Raw genomic sequence first — 19,049 nt, forward strand, 5'->3', positions numbered from 1 at the left:
CAAGCTGTAGCTCTGTATTTGCCTTTCCTTCTAATTTTCAGGGGAGTGGTTTGCCACGTGACCTCAATTTTCTGAGGAATCGAAGAGTTGTTGATTTTCCAGTTCGTTCAGCTTTTTTCTTGTTGTAAGGATGGAAGTGATGATTTTGAAGCTCTTTATGTGCCAGAACAAAAATTTTCATTGGTATGCTTACTAGCGATAATTATAAAAAACAAAGGTATGAATGAATGAACGAATGAATGAGTGTGGCAGTAATTCCTGAAGACATGACCTCAGCCCTACATATAATCTCCCTGGATTAATTGAGCAAGCAAGCCGAAAAACAATGTCTTTTTTAGGTAAAAGTTCTGACTCTGTAGCCCAGGTTGGAGGGTACTGGCGCGACCTCGGCTCACTGCAGCCTCAACCTCCTGGGCTCAGGCGATCTTCCAGCTTCAGCCTCCTTAGCAGCTGGTACTGAAGCTGCTGCCTCACCCAGCTGGGTTCTCCTTTCCACCGGACATGTGTGTGTGTGCTGGCACGAAGGCATCATTGAAGTTTGAAGTTGGTTTTCTGCTGGGGGAGTGGAGTCAAGCCCAGACTGTCCCAGTGAGAAAACAGGAACCCTGACTACTGGACAAAACAAAGCAGCAGCAAGAGAGAAAGGTAAATTTTTCCAGAGTGCTATGCTCCCAGTAGACTTCCTAGGACTTCCTATCCCTGCCTTGCAGAGGCAGCTCACGGACCCGAAGTGGCTCCTGCCAACCTGAGCAAGTGCACTGGAGCGTGATGGGGGCCAGTGGGGATCTGCCTTCTGCTGGGGGTTCCACAGCAACACATTTTGAATATTTTCAATGTTATCGGGCATTTCACTACTTCTAATATTCACACCTGCGATGCATATGGCATCTAATATACTCAGTAAGCTATTGATGGTCAAAACAACTAGCTAATGCCGTGATGAAAATGGTCACTGCCATCAAAACACACAGCGATGGGGCCCGGATCTCCCTGGGCCTGTTTCTCCAAGTTCAAGTGAAGAGGAAATACCCAATCTGGCCCGGAGGGTTCCAGTGGCGAAAAGTCAAAGTTCTTCTGGCGAACATTTTCAAGTTGAAAGAAAAAAAACACACACCCGCAAAAAATATCACTGTTGTTCCCATACCGGGAGTCGAACCCGGGCCGCCTGGGTGAAAACCAGGAATCCTAACCGCTAGACCATATGGGAACTGCTGACTAGCAGCGCCACCGTGTCTGTATACGTGACATGCGTCAGCTTCGTCGCCAGCACCTCCCAACCACCACTGCGCAGCACTGAGCTCCGGCTGTCTCTGTAGAAACTCGTGTGACTGCAGCGTGCCAGACTCGCTGCATGAACCCAGTCTCCCGACTTAGCCCTGGTGGGACAAGCCACTTCCCCCTAGAAGCCAGAACCCCCTTTCCTGGCGGTCTCCCCAAGAGCTGGAGTTAGGGCAGAAGGTCAGGGCAGCGAGTTAAGGATGCTTTGCTAAAGATTTGCTGTCTTCATCAAACCCCATTCGCAGAGCCCATGGCCTCGCCCCGACAGGAGGATGGCCATCTGCGAGTCCAGCCCCAAGCCAGCAGTGGGAGGCACGTGCCCACCCCAGTGTCCGCCCACAACCAGCAACGGAGGGTGTGCTCCAAGGGGTCGCACCTCCTCCTGGAAGAATTTGTGGCCCCAGCAAAATTGACTTATTTTTTTCCTTACTTTGGCTTCAGAATCTCACTAACTGAAACCTTGTGGATAGGATCTTTGTTACGAAAGGCAACCTTTGGTGAGGTCTGGGGGCAGATACTCGTTTTTCCTGCAGTCACAGGGGTTCCATTTGAGTTCGCCCATTAGTCTTTTCCCTGGCAACTCAAGGTTAACAGGGCCAATAAACGACCCCTCAACCCAAAACAAATCTGCCCTACAGGGATTACGTTAAAGTTCAAGAAGTAAAACAATGTGGTGCTGGTGTACTGACAATAATGTCCATGAAACAGAATGAAAACCCCCAAATTACATTAGGTTTACACTGGGAGTTAGCAAAACAAAAGGGCAGCATACGACATACAGCACGTGGGCGGATGGTGGAAAAGCTGCACATGACTCACTGGACATTTCAACTGAAACCACAGAGGTTCTTGAAAATGCTGGAGAACTCCCTGATTGCCTCATCAGTACAAACCCAAATTCAGAATCATGTGACAGCTGGATACATTCAACTGTACGTACAAATAATGATCAAAAAACACAAAAGTTGGGTAGTGGTTACCATAGCTTTTACTGTAGTTATTCATTAAGCTATTCAACTGTTCTGTGCAGTCTGATGTAATGTTTTATTTTACAATAAAAAGTCAAAAAAATCATAAGCAAAAAGATAAACTGGAAAATAAGACTTACATCTCATATATATGGACAAAGGACCAATTACCTCCAAACATAAACAGCTCCTAGAAATTATTGCAAAGATCAACAACCCAGTAGAAAAATGAAGGAAGTTCCCAGAACAGAAAACACAAGTGGCCCTTCAAAAAAATGAAGAGAGGCTCAGCCTCTTATGGCAAGACAAAGAGACAGGATTTTAAAAACCTAGGTCTCTTCCTAGAGTTCCCTTAAAAATCTAGACCAGATGGTTTTTACTTCCTGGCTTAGACCCTGCCAAGGGCTGCCCAGCTACTCATGTGTTTGTGTCCTTGTGGACTCAAGTCATATTGTCCTGATCTTTCGGCTGAGTACGGTTTTCTCCTCCAGCAAAGACAATTTGGAGGATGTACTAAGTATGAAGCGCTACTTCCTGTCCCCACCCATCTCTCTTCGTACAGTGTTCCGTCATCCAGCCATGAAAGCACAGCTGAGTGATCCAAGAGGCAGTTCCAATTGTTGACTAACGTGTACCTGCCTATGTGAGTGTGTCCTATGGGAACTCAGGCCTTGGAATGGTTTCAAAGTAGTGGCTTTCAAAATTACTGTTTGCCTCTTCAAACGTCACACCTAAGGAAGATGGAAACATGCAGAACAGGGACACAGACGGGGCATCAGCTGGCATGGGGTAGGGGCAAGAGCTATTTGTGAAGGAAGAAGGCCTGAGATCAACTAGCCATGTCGGAGAACAGCTGTGCTCGCTGCCCTGCCTCTGTGCACGCATGTCAGGCAGCCCCAGGCTCCAGCTGCTTGAGTTTTTCTTGGAGTCCCCGGAGCTGGCTTCGACCCCAGTCAATGCGGTTCTGGAGGCTGGCTATGTCTGCGGCCAGCTGCAGGCCTGGAGGAAAGGAGAGAAGCTCACCATGGTATCTGTGGTGTAACACACGACCCAGGAGGATCTGGATAGCCCTAGAAATTGGAAAGGCTTCAGGCCTCTCTGCCCCCCAACACTTGTCCCAAAACATTCCAGGTACAGCCCTGCATTGGCTGTTCCAGAACCTCTGCGGCCTTACACCTCCTTCAGGTCTTTGCTAAAATGTCACCTCCTCAGACTTCCTGGACCCATTATATCACCCACCAGGAACTAAAAACTCAGATAGTAATACCATCTCATGCCCTTATTTCCTTCCTTCCCCCATTATTACAGCCTCTCGCTGCCCTCACCTGCTCTCCCTCCACTTCTTTTCTCTGCTAGCCCATACTCTGGATCCACCTCTAGATGGCTTTTACTGATGTCTCTGCTGGAACAGCTGCTGCCCAGTCCTCCGGGCAGCTCTCGTCTTCGGCCTCCTATTCAGCAGCAGGGCTAACCACACATTGGATCACTCGCTCCAGGAAACACTTTCTCTTCCTGGCCTCCAGGACACCTGCCCCCAGGTGTTGCTCCTCAGTTTCCTTGACTGGCTTCTCGCCTCCTCTCCCTCACCTCCCTAGGCCATCTGCTGATCTCATCCTATCTCAGCTTTAAACCAGTGTTTGTGTCAAAAACTTTGGGATTTAAACACCAGTGCTATGCAGTGGACTCCCAAATCTCTCTCCAGCCCAGGCCTCTCCCAAACTCCAGATATATGTGCCCAAGTGCCCACTGAGACTCTCCAGCAGGGCGTCAGTGGACACCACACAGACCACACCAACTCCTGCCTTCCGGAATCCTCTCAGCTGCCCCCAGGGGGTGAGGGTCGCTCCATCCTCCCAGGGGTTCTAGGTGGAGACCGCGGGCTCTCCTGGACTCCTTTCCTTCCCTTACTCCCATATCTTATCTGTCAGCAAATTCTGGGGCTTCTATTCTTAAAACCTGTGCAGGTTCCCACCACTTACCTCCTCCTCCAGTGACGCTATCTGCTTCTCACACTGGCTGCTCCCTGACGCCTGCTTCCTCCCTCTGCTCTGTGTCCCCACCCAGCACCCAAGCATTCCTGTGACCCTGCACAGCCAATTGCACCATCCTCTGCTCAGAGCCTCTCTGTGGATCCCACAGTCTTCATCAGGGCTTACGTCACCTGACTCCACTCTAGGCCACCGGCCTCGGCACATACCAGATATAGCTGGCTTCAGGGCTTTTGTCCTGGCTGGTTCCTCCATCTAGAGCACTGTTTCCCAAAATCACCCACAAAGCTTTTCCTTCACCTCCTCAGAGAGACCTCCCCTGGCCCACTCCTGTCCCACTCCATTATGTGTTTTTCATAACAATTTTCACAGCCTGACTTATGTTAAGGGCCTACTTATTTGCACATTGCCTTTCTCTGCCTCTAAACATTACATGAAAGGTGTTTGTCTCTTTTGTTCCCTGCTGTATCCCCAGCAGCTAGCATGAACCCGAATGCTGCCAACAACCAGTAAATGCTTTTGGAAAAAACAATGGGTGTACAACGGAAGTTTGGATGGAGAAAAACCTGCAAAGCCTTTCATAGACTAACCCCAGCCATGGCAGCAGTGCTCAACTATTCCCTGTGGAAAGAGGGTCTGAGGGCCACAGAGCCAAACGACAGAGTCCACTCACCATCCCGGAAGCTTGCTTGAGCCTGACGTAGACTGTGAGGAACTAGGATTCCAAACCAGTTCAGGGGGTCCTGAGGGGCCTCAGAGGACTCCGGTTCTGGGGTCTTAGTGGGGCCCTTGCGCCTCCGCAGAGCTGAGGAAAGAAAGGTTGGAGGAGGCTGGGATCTTACTCCCTGACCTTTATCATCTTGGTGACAATGTTGAGCTTGATCTGAGCTTATGATTCTATAAAACACTGTTGGTTGGAAAATTCCAACTTTGGGGTTCCGGGAAACAGCTTACCACAAAATACAGCCTTTCCCCTTGTGATTCAGATGAGACTGTTTGTCCACTCTTTCCCGTGACTCCTGTAAGACCCACTGATGACCCTGTTTGCCTGTGACACTGACCTTACCCATTGCGCCTGAACATGCCAACAGACCAGACATAGACGTTCCAACTCCCCATTCTTTGTCTCAGGAATGATTAACTGGGATTAGAAGTTTGTCCCTCTGAAACTAGCTAGACACACAGATGAATATTTTCTGTTCAGCTGACTGAAACTTATGTGATTGTAAAACTATTCCCAGTGTAAAGCAACTCACCAACAATTTCTCTACTTCCTATAAAAGTCTAAGGCAAAACCACCCTACAAAAACATTCTGTTCTTCAGCTCTGGGATGCTCTCTCTTATCGCAAAAACCTAATTTAAATCATCTCCATAATTTGCATTTTGTCTTTGACATTGGGAAGGGGTTCTGCAGAAGGAAGAGGGGGCTCACCTGCTTCGCGAGGCCCCACCTCCTCTGGGGCGTGGACACCAGCTCTCACCACCTTGAACTTCTGGAGTCCCTCCTGGGCCTCGCTGAAGGACGAGAAGGGAGGATGGAGCTTTGGCAGCCCGGGCCTAGAAAGCGCCCGCCCACCCAGCCCAGCATGGAAGCTTCCTCACCTGGCGTGGAGGCAGACCTGGGGCTCCATGTAGGAAGCATACTGCAGGGGCCCCACCGACTTGGCGCCCATCGCGTAGCGGGACTTGGCGAGCGAGAGCCAGCCCTGCAGGGAGAGGAGAGCGGTGAGACTCAGTTTACGCCCGTGTACCCTCCTGCCCGCCCCAGGCGCCTACCTCTTCCACCCGGGCGTTCAGCACCGCTCGTTTCCCCTCCAGCTCCTCCAGGTCCCCAAGCAGCTGCAAGAGCAGCGAATCCAGCTCCGCTCGCAGGTCAAGCGCCGCCATGGACACACCTTCAGATCTGGAGCCACTTTCTTCCTTATCACCCTCCGCGGTTTGGCAGGACAGCCAATCGGCACACGAGATCCTCCATCAAGGGGCGTTCCCAGCTGGTGATCCCCACGCCGGCAGCACCAAGGCCTCTGGGTCAGCTCCTTTAAGGGCAAGCACCCTTAGAGAAGCAGCACGGAAGCAACCAATCAACTGGTTTCTCCAATTAGCCCCCAAGTGGATCAGCCAGCTGAACTGTCGGCTAGGGTTATAGGTGGTTCTGAGTCCTTCTGGAAGCTGCCGAATCTTAGAAGTCGGGCCACTGTTGTGGCGATGGAAGAAGGCGAAGCTGTACAGAAACCATTTTGGTTGAGGGAAGAGTGGTTTTAAAGTCAATTTGGAAAGGAGCCGGCAAGCAACCTTCAGTCGGTGTGCGGTTTTTACAGTTGAACTGTTTCCAGCCGCTAATTATGATTGTTTTAGCGGTTCATCATCTGAAAACTGTGCATTCTGCACGGCGGTGGTGGGGGGAGGGCGGGGATGGAGAAGCCTGGGCGCACATATTTATTAGCTGCAGTCCCAAGCCATGTGTGACATTCTGTATCCAGTCTATTGGTTGTCCCAAGGAGAATGCCCTGCCGGAATGGCCAATCGCCTTGAGATGCCCCCGCCCTATTCGCCATCTTAACATAGGGCATTTCCCACAGCTGCAGGCACCAGTGAAGCGTCTAAGGGACCATCTTGGTTGAGGGCGGAAGTGAGGACTGTGTCGCGCCGGAGGAGCCCACAGATTCTCCCGGACCCACGTGGAAGCGGCACTCAAGATGGTAGGAGAATGAGCTCCTGTTTGGGAGGTCCGGGGCGCGTGAAGTGCTGGGGATGTGGCTCTGGGGCCTTGGAGGCTCGGGGGCTCCGGGGCTCCGGGGCTCCGGGGCTCGGGAGCGAGTAGTGAGTGACTGGGCCCGCTGTTCCCACAGCTGCGCCGCGAGGCCCGCCTGCGCCGCGAGTACCTGTACCGCAAGGCCCGGGAGGAGGCGCAGCGCTCAGCCCAGGAGAGGAAGGAGCGGCTGCGGCGCGCGCTGGAAGGTGAGGCGTCGGCCCCGCGGGCGTCTGCGGGGTAAACCACTCCGGCACGCATTTGTGTTCGAATATCCGAGCGTCTTTCCAAATGCTTGCCGGCCGTTTTCCTTGCCCATTGGATTCTCCTGTTGGTTTTGAGAGTGTTTCTTCCGTTTGATGGTGTTAATTACTTGTCACTGACGTTGCAGTACCCGGGTTTTGCAGCTTGCCTGCTGTGTACAGTGTGTCAAGTTCGTCCCAAGTTTTAAAGACTTTACCTTGTCCTGTAGAAATTCTCTCTAGAGCGGTGGCTCACGGCTGTAATCCCAGCACGTTGGGAGGCCGAGGCGGGTGGATCATGAGATCAGGAGTTCGAGACCAGCCTGACCAACGTGGTGAAACCTCGTCTCTACTAGACATACAAAAATTAGCTGGCTGTGGTGGCACGCGCCCTATAATCCCAGCTACTCAGGAGGCTGAGGCAGGAGAATCGCTTGAACCCGGGAGGCGGAGGTTGCAGTGGGCCGAAATCCTGCCACTGCACTCCAGCCTGAGCAAAAGAGCAAGACTCCGTCTCAAAAAAAAAAAACAAAAAGAAACTCTCTAAAGACTATTTGGATAGCGCTGATGCTGCAGACTGCGCTGCCCATCCTCCCTGCAGGAGTTCCTCTGAGCTCCGTGGAGAACAGCGCTGGCCCCGAGTGCGCACCTGGAGCGCTGTGCTCTGCGGTGGGCAGCCTGCGGTCCAGGGCCCGCTGAAGCCATGCCTTCGAAGCGCTGTGGGCATCGTGACCAGCGGTTTTGCTGTCTGAGAGCTTAAAGGTCTCTGGTCCACCATCATACATACAGAACAGTCTATATTTATTTTCAAAAGTAATTTTTAAGGCCAAGCGCGGTAGCTTACGCCTGTAATCCGGCACTTTGGGAGGCCGAGGCAGACGGATCACTTGAAGTCAGGAGTTCGAGACCAGCCTGGCCAACATGGTGAAACGCCGTCTCTACTGAAAATACAAAAATTAGCCGGATGTAGTGGTGCATGCCGGTAATCCCAGCTGCTCGGGAGGCTGAGGCAGGAGAATCGCTTGAACCTGGGAGGCCGAGGTTGCAGTGAGCTAAGATCATGCCACTGCACTCCAGCCTGGGCGACAGGGTTAGACTCTTTCTCAAAAAAAAAAAAAAAAAAAAAAGGCCAGGCGCTGTGGCTCACGCCTGTAATCCCAGCACTTTGGGAGGCAGAGGCAGGTGGATCACGAGGTCAGGAGATCGAGACCCTCCTGGCTAACACGGTGAAACCCCGTCTCTACTAAAAATACAAAAAATTAGCTGGGCACGGTGACGGAGCCTGTAGTCCCAGCTACTCGCGAGGCTGAGGCAGGAGAATGGCGTGAACCCAGGAAGCGGAGCTTGCAGTGAGCCGAGATCGCACCACTGCACTGCTCTGCCTGGGCGACAGAGCGAGACTCCGTCTTAAAAAAAAAAAAACATCGATTTTTAGATCTCTACCTGATTATAAAAGCAATACAGTACATTAAGATATTTTAGAAAGTCCTTAAGTCATGAGACTAAAGAAAATGAAGTCCTAGTAACCACTGTTTACGGGGGTTGGCCCTTAGAAAGTTTTGTCACCTCTATCCATGCTGTATCCAAGCTCAGAAAGGGCTGAGGTATTTTTATTTCAAGCGTGTACAGGCTTGTAAGCTGTGGTGTATTGGATGAGCTGAGGTCTCCATGCTTGTGACTCACTCAGCCCCTCTCTCTTCCCTCTGCAGAAAACCGCCTGATTCCCACTGAATTACGCCGAGAGGCTCTGGCCTTACAGGGGTCCCTGGAGTTTGATGATGCCGGAGGTGAAGGTAACTATACAAGGTAGCCCTCCCCAACACTGAGCTGGCAGGTCTCCAGTCCTTCCTCAGACACACCGGGCACCGTCCCATCAGAGGAAACTGCTCCTGGAACTGTCCCCCATGCCCTTGTTACTGCACAGATGGCATTGCAGGGCTCTCCCTGAGTGTGCCCTGTCCCACCTACATGACACACATGGGAGTGCACCACTGACTCTGTGCCTGGCTTGTTAATTACCTCCCGCAGTGGAGTGCCTGCCGGGGCAAGACAATATCCCTCACACATTATTGGTGCCCGTACATTTATTCACTGCATTATTCAAGAAACAAGAGAGGAATCCCAAACATTATAGATATTTGTTACGAGGGAAAGCAGTTTGTCACCGTTGGCCTTAGCAGAGTGTAGACTTCGTTGTGTAATAGAGTAGCTGCGTAGCCCCATGTGACTAATAGAGTTTAAGCGAACTACAGTTAAACAAAAGATTCTGTTCCTCAGCCACGCTTGTGCTCAGCAGCCAGAGTAGTTGAAGTCTTCCCTCTTGCCCGGTGTGCGTGTGGAGCATTCCTATTGTTGAAGGCTTCAGCAGACAGCACCATCCAGGTGGTCTTGGCTGCCCCCAAGTTAGCATTTCATTCCCAAGACTGTCATGTTCTTGCCCCTCGTGCTCCTGACAGGTGTGACCAGCCACGTGGATGATGAATACCGATGGGCAGGAGTCGAGGATCCCAAGGTTATGATCACTACCTCCCGGGACCCCAGTTCCCGCCTCAAGATGTTTGCAAAGGTACTGGTGAGCAGGGAGTGAGGGAGAGACACACCCAGGACACACAGCCCCAGTCCTGACTATACACTGCCATCCACGCCCAGGAGCTGAAGCTGGTGTTCCCGGGCGCCCAGCGAATGAACCGAGGTCGACATGAAGTGGGGGCACTGGTGCGAGCCTGCAAAGCCAACGGCGTCACCGATCTGCTGGTCGTTCACGAGCATCGGGGCACACCTGGTGAGGCCGGAGGGAGGGAGTCGGGGTGGGAACCGTCTGAGGGCAGACGGGGTCTCTGACAGCCACCTTTCCCCGCCAGTGGGGCTCATCGTCAGCCACCTGCCCTTTGGCCCTACTGCCTACTTCACGCTGTGCAACGTGGTCATGCGGCATGACATCCCAGACCTGGGCACCATGTCGGAGGCCAAGCCCCACCTCATCACACACGGCTTCTCCTCCCGCCTGGGCAAGCGGGTGAGTCTGGGGGCCTTCAGGCTGGGGCTGCGGGCCAGGCCAGGTGTTTGCCACTGTGTTTCCCTCTCTTTCCTTGTGCCCCAGGTCTCTGACATCCTCCGATACCTATTTCCCGTGCCCAAAGATGACAGCCACCGGGTCATCACCTTCGCAAACCAGGACGACTACATATCATTCCGGTGGGTCCATAGGCCACGCCCCAGGAGAGCATCTCCACCCTGTGTACCTCGTGCTGCTTGCCGTTGACCCACAGCTGTTCCCTCCCAGGCACCATGTGTACAAGAAGACAGACCACCGCAACGTGGAGCTCACTGAGGTCGGGCCCCGCTTTGAGCTGAAGCGTGAGTTTGAGGCTGAATCCCGTGTCTGGGGTGGGGAGGCGAGGCTGGCTGTGCCGGGGCTGATGCCATCCCTGCCTGCAGTGTACATGATCCGTCTGGGCACGCTGGAGCAGGAGGCCACAGCAGACGTGGAGTGGCGCTGGCACCCTTACACCAATACCGCACGCAAGAGGGTCTTCCTGAGCGCCGAGTGAGCACACTCACCACTCAGTCAGGTCATGGACTTGGAACTCAGGATGGGGCTGTCATAGACAGACCTACCAGTAGGAACTGTCACGAATGGCCTGCCGAACTGGGATGTGGAACTGTGGCGGGTGGAGAGGTCTGAATAAACTGTCTGTGTCACGGCCCCGCCTGCCTCTGAGTGGTCAGGCCAAGTCTGCAGGGCAAAGCCCATGGGGTCCCTTTGGGTAGGGACCTGATAGCTGTGGGATGTGCTTGGGCCTGGAGTCAGTGTGGGGGTTAACATAGTGAGAAATTTGATGCTAACGTCCCCTCAAGAGTGAGGGTCCTATGAGCTCTTCAGCAGGCAGATGTGGGTAGCAGGGCCAGCCCATGTCAGGGGCAGCCCACCAAGTTAACTCATTGAGTGGAAGCCGCCAGTGTGCAAATGCAGTGGGGACAGGCCACACCCAGTGCTCAGCAGCTGATTCCTCATGTAAGTGGCATCATGTATTTGTCCTGTGTCTGGCTTATTTCTGTTAACATAATGTTCTCCAGCTTCCTCCATGTTATCGCAAATGATAGGATTTCTTTCCTTGTAAAAACACATGCCACATTTTCTTACCGATCCATCCACCAACAGACACTTAGGTCATTTTCATAGTTTGGCAGTTGTGGAAATGCTGCAGTAAACATGGGAGTATGGCTATCTTTTCAAGATAATGATTTCATTTCCTTTTTATATGTATACACAGAAGTGGGATTGCTGCATCAAATGGTGGTACTATTTTTAATTTTCTGAGGAATCTCCATACTGTTTTCCATAAAGGCTGCACTAATTTCCATTCTCACCAACAGTTCACTTTTCTCCACATCGTTGCCAACATTCTTTATCTTGTGTTTTTTAATAACAGCTATCCTAACAGGTATGAGGTGATCTCTTTCATTGCGGTTTTGATTTGCATTTCCCTAACAGTTGGTGATACTGAGCATTTTTGCATACACCAGGTCATTTGTTCTTTGTTGTTGACTTGAGTCCTTTATATAGTTTGGATACTGCTGTGGCTTGAATGTTTGTATCCCCCAAAAATTCATATATTGAACTCTCATCCCTAAGGTCAACAGTTTAGGGAAGCGATTAGGTCATGAGGACTCTGCCCTCGTGCATAGAATTAGTGCTCTTATAAAAGATGCCCGAGGGAGCTCATTTGCCCCTCCTGCCATGTGAGGACACAGCTAGAAGCTACCATCTGTGAACCAGGAAGCCCCCCTCACCAGACACTGAATCTGCTGGAGCCACCATCTTGGACTTCCCAGCCTCCAGAGCTGTGAGAAATAAATGTCTGTTGTTTAAGCTACCCACTCTGTGGTATTTTGTTATAACAGCCCAAATTGAGACAGATAGTAACCCTTTATCAGATACATGGTTTGCAAATAGTTTTTCCCATTCTGTAGATGTAGCCATTGAGAAGCTCTTCAAGATAGACATTAAATACAAAGAAGCATGGTGTGAAACGCCATGTGTGATATGCTGTCAGTGTGCAAAAGAGGCAGGGGGGGGCCTGCACTTGTGTGTATGTGCTGCATCGTCCCCAGAAGGCTGAACACCTTGCTGGTGCACTGGGCACCCGGGGAGGAGGGAGGTTCTTTACCGTAATGTTAGCAGGTGAACATTGTATCCACTTGACCACGGAGAGCTGCCCTCTGAGTTCTCTGCCCATTTTTCTTTGGGGTACAGGTGGACACTTGGAAGACATCCTCATGATAAGCATACAGAAGGCCTGGCGCAGTGGCTCACACCTGTAATAATCCCAGCGCCTTGGGAGGTCAAGGCAGGAGGTTCACCTGAAGTCAGGAGTTTGAGACTAGCCTAGGCAATATAGGGAGAGCTCATCTCTACAAAACATTTTAAAAAACACACAGAAGTGCACATGGTGAAAAGTAAACCATCATCCTCCTTCCACCCCAAACAACCCATCCCTAGTCTCTAGAGGTCATCAGTATTGACTTTTTAAAGAAGCTGGACTGATATCTGTTATTCATGGTATCCATAAATTTGTTGACTGTTAGTTATATTTTAACCTGAAAGGGATCATGTTGTGCACACCACTCTGAACCTTGCATCTTACCCTTTGATGACAAAGGGATGCCACAGGGCTCCAAGGCTGTCTAGTACACATGGATCTGCCTCCTTCCTTGTGGCTACATTGTTGGGTGGCTTCCTGTTTTTACCCCCACAAATACTGCTTCGAGAGCATCAATGAACATACTTTTGTGCATATTTATGCAAGTGTATCTGATGAATACATCCCTACAAGAGGAATTCTGCTTTTAAAATGATAGAGGCTGGGCGTGGTGGCTCACACCTGTAATCCCAGCACTTCGGGAGGCTGAGGTGGCGGATCACCTGAGGTCCGGAATTCAAGACCAGCCTGGCCAACATAGTGAAACCCCATCTCTACTAAAAATACAAAAAATTGACCGGGCATGGTGGCGGGTGCCTGTAATCCCAGCTGCTCAGGAGGCTGAGGCAGGAGAATCACTTGAACCTGGGAAGTAGAGGTTTCCATGAGCCAAGATCACACCATTGCACTCCAGCCTGGGCAACAAGAGCAAGACTCCGTCTCAATAGAAAGAAAACACTAAAATAAAATGATAGTAGAGGTTGTGTCTCTCCACAGGCACCATCACAAGATGTGAGCACCTGCTCCCCAGGTCAGCCCTGGGCATCATCAGAGGTTTTAACCTCCGTCACGCACTAGGTGCAAAATGTTTCCCCAATTGCATTTGCGTTTCTTTAGTTAATCTGGAGGTTGTGCCCCTTTTCAAATACTTACTGGCCATGTGTGTTATGTATTTTCTATGACCAGTCTGCTCTCCTTATAGATGCAATTGTTCACCTCTAGATTGATCGTTTTAAATCTTGTTAGTTGTGGAAAATTTGAAACAAACAAGAGCAGAGAAGATGGTATAGTGAGTCGCTGGGCTGGTTTTGATGTGAGCCAGTCTTCATAGCCCACCCACTCCCTGTATCCACTCCACCAGTTTATTTTAAAGTAGATCTCAGACATCACAGCATTTCATCCGTATGTATTTCCATGTATATCTCTAAAAGATAAGGACTCAACAAAAAAAACATTATTACACTTAAAATTATCAATGATCATTCCTTTATATCATCAGATATCCAGTTAATGTTCAGCTTGCCTTGATTAGAGTGTGTTTGTTTCGACTAAGATCGACATCAGGTCCATTCATTGCAAATGATTGACAAGTCTTTTTTTAAAAACAGCTTTATTGCGATAGTCAACATATTACACAATTCACAGCGCAGGTTGAACTCACAGCCTTCTGCGCCCGTCCCTGTGCATCAATGATTTTTTAAAAATCATATTCACAGGGCTGTGTAACCATCACCACAATCTAATTTTGGAACATTTTTTGTCCCCCTCTGCCCCCACTGCCCCGGAGAGAAACCCCATACCCATTAGCTGTCACTCCAATCCCCTCCCTCCCACCAGGCCCCAGCCCCTCTGGCAACCACTAGTCTACTTTTGGCCAGACTCTGCTGAGACATTAGAATAGGATTTTTTTTATTTATTTATTTTATTTTATTTTATTTTTTTAGATGGAGTCTTGCTCTGTCGCCCAGGCTGGAGTGCAGTGGTGCAACCTCGGCTCACTGCAAGCTCCGCCTCCCAGGTTCACGCCATTCTCCTGCCTCAGCCTCCCGAGTAGCTGGGAGTACAGGTGCCTGCCACCACGCCCAGCTCATTTTTTGTATTTTTAGTAGAGACGGGGTTTCTCTGTGTTAGCCAGGATGGTCTCGATCTCCTGACCTCATGATCTGCCCACCTCGGCCTCCCAAAGTGCTGGGATTACAGGCGTGAGCCACTGCGCCCAGCCTTAGAACAGGATTTTTTTTTTAATTAATACTTTTGGTCTCTATAGATTTGCTGTTTCTGAACATTTCATGTAAATGGAATAATATGTCTTTTCTGACTGGCCTCTTCCACTTAGCATAATGTTTTCTAAGCTTATTCACAGTGTAACTTATATCAGCACTTCATTTCTTTTCATTGCCAAATAATATTCCATGTATGTCCCTATACATGGGGTATTATTATATGCCACATTTGATCCATCAGTTGATGAAATTTAGGTTGTTTGCCACATTTGGGCCATTGTGAACAATGCTGCTATGAGCATTTGTGTGTTAAGTCTGAGTCTCTTTATAAGATTGTCTGTTTCTTTGCAGTTTACTCAGTTAGGAAACTGGTTTGTCTTAATAGACGTTTCACCATCTGGATGTTGCTGATCTTAACACTGTGGTGTCATTTAACATTTTTGTCTGCCGTTGTGTTTTCTCTGAATTAATATTGAGATCTAGAGGCTCAATCAGATACACCTTCAAATTTTTTTAGCAGTAATACTTGATGAGGGTGTTATGTTCTTTCATTAGGAGTCTCAGTGCCTGCCTGGGAGTCGTTTTTGTGATGTCAGTAGGCAGTATTATTGCTTAGCTCCATTAATTTATTAGGGGTTCAAACTTGGTGCCTATTTCTCAAGAAATTAATATGGAAGTTTTTTGCATTACAGTTTCAAATTCATTAAACTGGTGTGTGTAAGTACTTAGTGTATTTTTTTTCTTTTTTTAATTTATTTTTTTTTTTTTTGAGATGGAGTCTCGTTCTGTCGCCCAGGCTGGAGTGCAGTGGCGTGATCTCGGCTCACTCCGCCTCCGGGGTTCAGGCGATTCTCCTGCCTCAGCCTCCCAAGTAGCTGGGACTACAGGCGCCTGCCACCATGCCTGGCTAATTTTTTGTATTTTTAGTAGAGATGAGGTTTCACCATGTTAGCCAGGATGGTCTCGATCTCCTGACCTTGTGATCCACCCACCTCGGCTTCCCAAAGTACTAGGATTATAGGCATGAGCCACCACGCGCGGCCTAGTTAGTGTATTTTAACTAGCTACCTTATTAAATTTTCTCATAAGTCCTTACAGTTTTTCATAAGAGTTTCTAAAACTTTGTAGCTGATTATGCTATATGGCAATTAGCATTTCTGATGGGCCCCTCCCTCCTTTCTCCTTGCCACCCTGCATTGCCTAGGACTTCAGAACACCCTGGTCAGCAGCAGCAGTGAGGGTGCCCCCTCATTACAGGAATCCTTCCAGAGGTGTTTACACTCACCCAAGCATGGATGCACACTCATTTCTCTCTGGTGTTATAATTGATGGGCAGACAGCAATGCACACGGATCCATGCATCCCTTTGGTTGTCCTGGGAACTGCACTCAGCAGTGATACATGGGCTGTGCAATCAGGGCCCGCAGACACGGCCCTCATCTGTGCAGGACCCTGGCCGGCATTTGCTGACAATAACATGGCCAGTTGGTCTTTTCTAAATAAAGCACCGCATACAGAGGAAGTATGCTGAGGCTGGGCTAGCATCAGGTGTAGAAACTGCAGGCTGAGAAGGCAGCAGCCTGACCCGGCCTGTCAGTCACAGAAGTCCCAGAGTGCTGCCAGCGTTGCTGTTAGAGCACTTGTCTGCCCGAGTTTATTTTCTCCAGGGGCACATCGGGGCCTGCTCTGGGCCATGCAGATGCCCAGGCTCTGCCCTGGAGGAGTGGGGGAAAAGTTGGTATGAGCATTTTAAAGATGGGGAAGAGGGCTTTCCCCTCTATTCCTAGTGGTTTCCCCTCCTTTCTGAAGCAGAATTGCAGGACAGTTCCCGAGGGCAGCAAGTCAGCCTCCACAAAGAGCTGGGGGTTGTGGGGTTTGGTGGTAGCGCTGAGAAGGGGTAGGGTGGCTTTCTCTTTGGCCTGTTTCCCCCGCGCTGAGCTGCTGACCCTTTCCCATGGAGGGACCAGGAGGAGTCTTTGATTCAGAACACTGAAACCTGGCACGCCTGAGGAGAGTTAGAGGAGACAGGAACAAAAGCTCTCGCAGAGGACTTAGAGCTCTCAGGCATCAGATGGCAGGGGGACACAGCCACATGCTTCCTCTTGCACTGAAGAGGGGTGCCTTTTTCCTGTTTGCTAAATGCCAGACTTGTGGATGGACCAACAGGACAGCTCGCCAGCTTGAAGGTTTTTAACAGAATGAAGCAATGGGAAAATGTTTTCAAATTTCTGCCCCCCTTCCACTTTTGTTTTAACTTAGAGGAGGGAGTAAGGAGGTGGGTGTGGCAGTATCAGAAAGGGAAACTAGCAGTGTAATAATAATATTAATAGCACCAAGTGTATACTGCAAGCCAAGTGCTGTTCTATCTAAATGCTCTATATACAATGATTTCCTTAAATTCTCACAGTAAAGCAACAAGAAGAGACACAGTCCTACAGAGGAGGAAATTGAGACATAGAAATTAAATGACTTGCCCAAGGTCATACTGAGAAAGTCATGGTGTCAGAATTCTAACTCAAACATTTTGGTTCCAGTCTTCTGCCCTTTTTTAACTAAGCAAAAAAGGAAGCTGGAGAAGAACTGTACCCTGGAGATGCCAGCAGTCTCCAAGGAGCTCCCCGCAAGCATCCCAGAGGAAGGGGTGCCTGCCAGGGGTCTCCACTATAGTTTCTCTTTTCCCCTTTGCAGCCTCAGAGCAGGCTGAACTCTCAGCCTTGTGCATCTGTCCCTGTGCATCTTCCTGCACCTCGTCCTCTTGGCTCTGTTGAGCGGCCCATGCGGCCACACTGATGGTGGGCAGGTGACAGACTGGCACGTGGCACATGGGCTTTGGCATGCTTGGGGTCTCTGCAGCAGTGCCAGCTGCTCCCACTGTGCAAGACTGCTGCTGGCAGCATGAACAGGAGGGCCACCAGCAGCAGTGAGTCTCATTGCAAGAACACAGCTGGCAGTCCTCCAGGAGAGAAAAGCCAGGGTGGGCCAGGGCCTCTGGAAGATGTGGGGTCTTCCCATCCCCCACACCTAGGCTGAGCTGAACAGAGGGCAAGCTAGGAGTTTGGATGTTTGGAGAGACATGAGGAACGGTCAGGTGTCAGGAGGACAGGTGGGTTAAACAATAAGGTGGGGCTTGGAGTGAGGGTGAACACGAGGGCAGAAAGACACTCAAGGCAGCTGGAAGTACAAATGGCAGGCTACAGCCTCAGCCACTTAATGTTCACAGGCCACAAGGCAGCATCTGGCTAGTCACTCAGATCCTCTAATAGACAAACCACCAAACACACACACACACACACCCTGGCTGGACAGACTTCCAGATGGACAGAATCCCAGGGAAACACCCAGCTGGACAAACAGATGGATTACTGACAGATGGGAAGACCCTCAGCCAGACATCCAAATAGGCCTGTGGCCAGAGAGACACCTGGGCCCCCCCAGCCAGGCAAAGGTCAGAATCCCTCAAGGACAGGCTCCTTCCCCAAAATGGACAGAGACATTATCCCAGAGGAGAGAACACCCCACCCACCTAGTCAACCAGACCTTCAGCTGGATGACATGCCCTCCACCAGTCAGACAGACCTCAGCCTATGAGGACAGGCCCTCAACAGGATCCCTGCTGCTGGACAGAGATCCTCTAGCCCATAACGACTGCCCTTAATAACCATGTGTGCTCAGGGGCTCAGCCTCCATAACTTTCCCAGAAAATGTCCTTATTTTCTGAAAGCTCACTGATGCTTCTGTATTCTACCTCCCTGGATCTCCATGGCCATCCACGAACCCTCAATGATTATACTGAGAGTCACTATCGTACACTGAGCAGAGCTCTCAATGACTTCCCAGACTCTTCTGACCCTTCAATTACTAGCACTCCAAATCCCAATGGCCCCACAATTACTTTCACTTCTTGTCCTAAGTATCCACTGGCCTCCCAATGACTGTCATTAATATCTACTGACACCCCCCCATGAACATCCAAGGGACCCCAACTGACTTCCAATGAATTCCCTATCACCACCATCCTAAACGATTACTATTGACCTCCGACCTCCCTGAGAATGCTCAAAGATGAAACTGATAAATGATGAACATGAATTTCACAGTGACCCCTGCGGACCCCACAATAAATCAAACAGCCGTAGCTGCTGATCCCCACAGAGCCATTTTGATCTCTCCATCACTTCAGCCAAGGTCAGCAAACGACAGCCTGTGGCCACACACACACACTAGAATAATTCATGACACATGAAAATTACATGAAATTCTAATTTCTTTGTCCATAAATGGTTTCATTGGGACACAGCCACACTATATTGTCTGCTTTCATGCTGCCACAGCTGAGTTAAGCAGCTGGGGCAGAGATAGCAAAGCCAAAACCACTTCCTACCAGGACCTTTAAGAAA

The 19,049-nt window shown here is 50.1% G+C and overlaps 2 protein-coding genes and 1 non-coding gene across 5 annotated transcripts; 1 reads left to right on the forward strand and 2 right to left on the reverse strand.

The window, feature by feature from the left end:
* Positions 1-1,135: 1,135 nt before the first annotated feature.
* Positions 1,136-1,207, reverse strand: TRNAE-UUC (transfer RNA glutamic acid (anticodon UUC)). Its single transcript has one exon. It is a non-coding gene; the product is annotated as a tRNA-Glu (tRNA).
* A 1,036-nt stretch (positions 1,208-2,243) lies between these two features.
* On the reverse strand, positions 2,244-6,247 carry CCDC115 (coiled-coil domain containing 115). Its single transcript, XM_002832700.6, has 5 exons — positions 6,012-6,247; positions 5,838-5,941; positions 5,668-5,750; positions 4,908-5,039; positions 2,244-3,245 (listed from the first exon to the last, which is right to left on the reverse strand). The coding sequence occupies exons 1-5, from the start codon at positions 6,120-6,122 to the stop codon at positions 3,133-3,135; spliced, it is 543 nt and encodes a 180-aa protein (XP_002832746.4). The 5' UTR covers positions 6,123-6,247; the 3' UTR covers positions 2,244-3,132.
* Positions 6,248-6,261: 14 nt separating this feature from the next.
* Positions 6,262-12,103, forward strand: IMP4 (IMP U3 small nucleolar ribonucleoprotein 4). 3 transcript variants are annotated; one of them, XM_063712664.1, is made up of 10 exons: positions 6,262-6,536; positions 6,815-6,934; positions 7,085-7,193; positions 8,936-9,019; positions 9,683-9,792; positions 9,876-10,008; positions 10,088-10,242; positions 10,327-10,421; positions 10,510-10,583; positions 10,665-12,103. In XM_063712664.1, the coding sequence occupies exons 2-10, from the start codon at positions 6,932-6,934 to the stop codon at positions 10,775-10,777; spliced, it is 876 nt and encodes a 291-aa protein (XP_063568734.1). In that variant the 5' UTR covers positions 6,262-6,536; positions 6,815-6,931; the 3' UTR covers positions 10,778-12,103. The 3 variants fall into 3 exon arrangements, with proteins under 3 accessions (XP_063568734.1, XP_063568733.1, XP_054405058.2); XM_063712663.1 differs by lacking the exon at positions 6,262-6,536 and having other exon boundaries at positions 6,829-6,934; positions 10,088-10,421; XM_054549083.2 differs by lacking the exon at positions 6,262-6,536 and having other exon boundaries at positions 6,886-6,961; positions 10,088-10,421.
* Positions 12,104-19,049: the final 6,946 nt, after the last annotated feature.

Source organism: Pongo abelii, chromosome 11 (assembly GCF_028885655.2).
Source record: "Pongo abelii isolate AG06213 chromosome 11, NHGRI_mPonAbe1-v2.0_pri, whole genome shotgun sequence".
NCBI lineage: Eukaryota > Metazoa > Chordata > Mammalia > Primates > Hominidae > Pongo > Pongo abelii.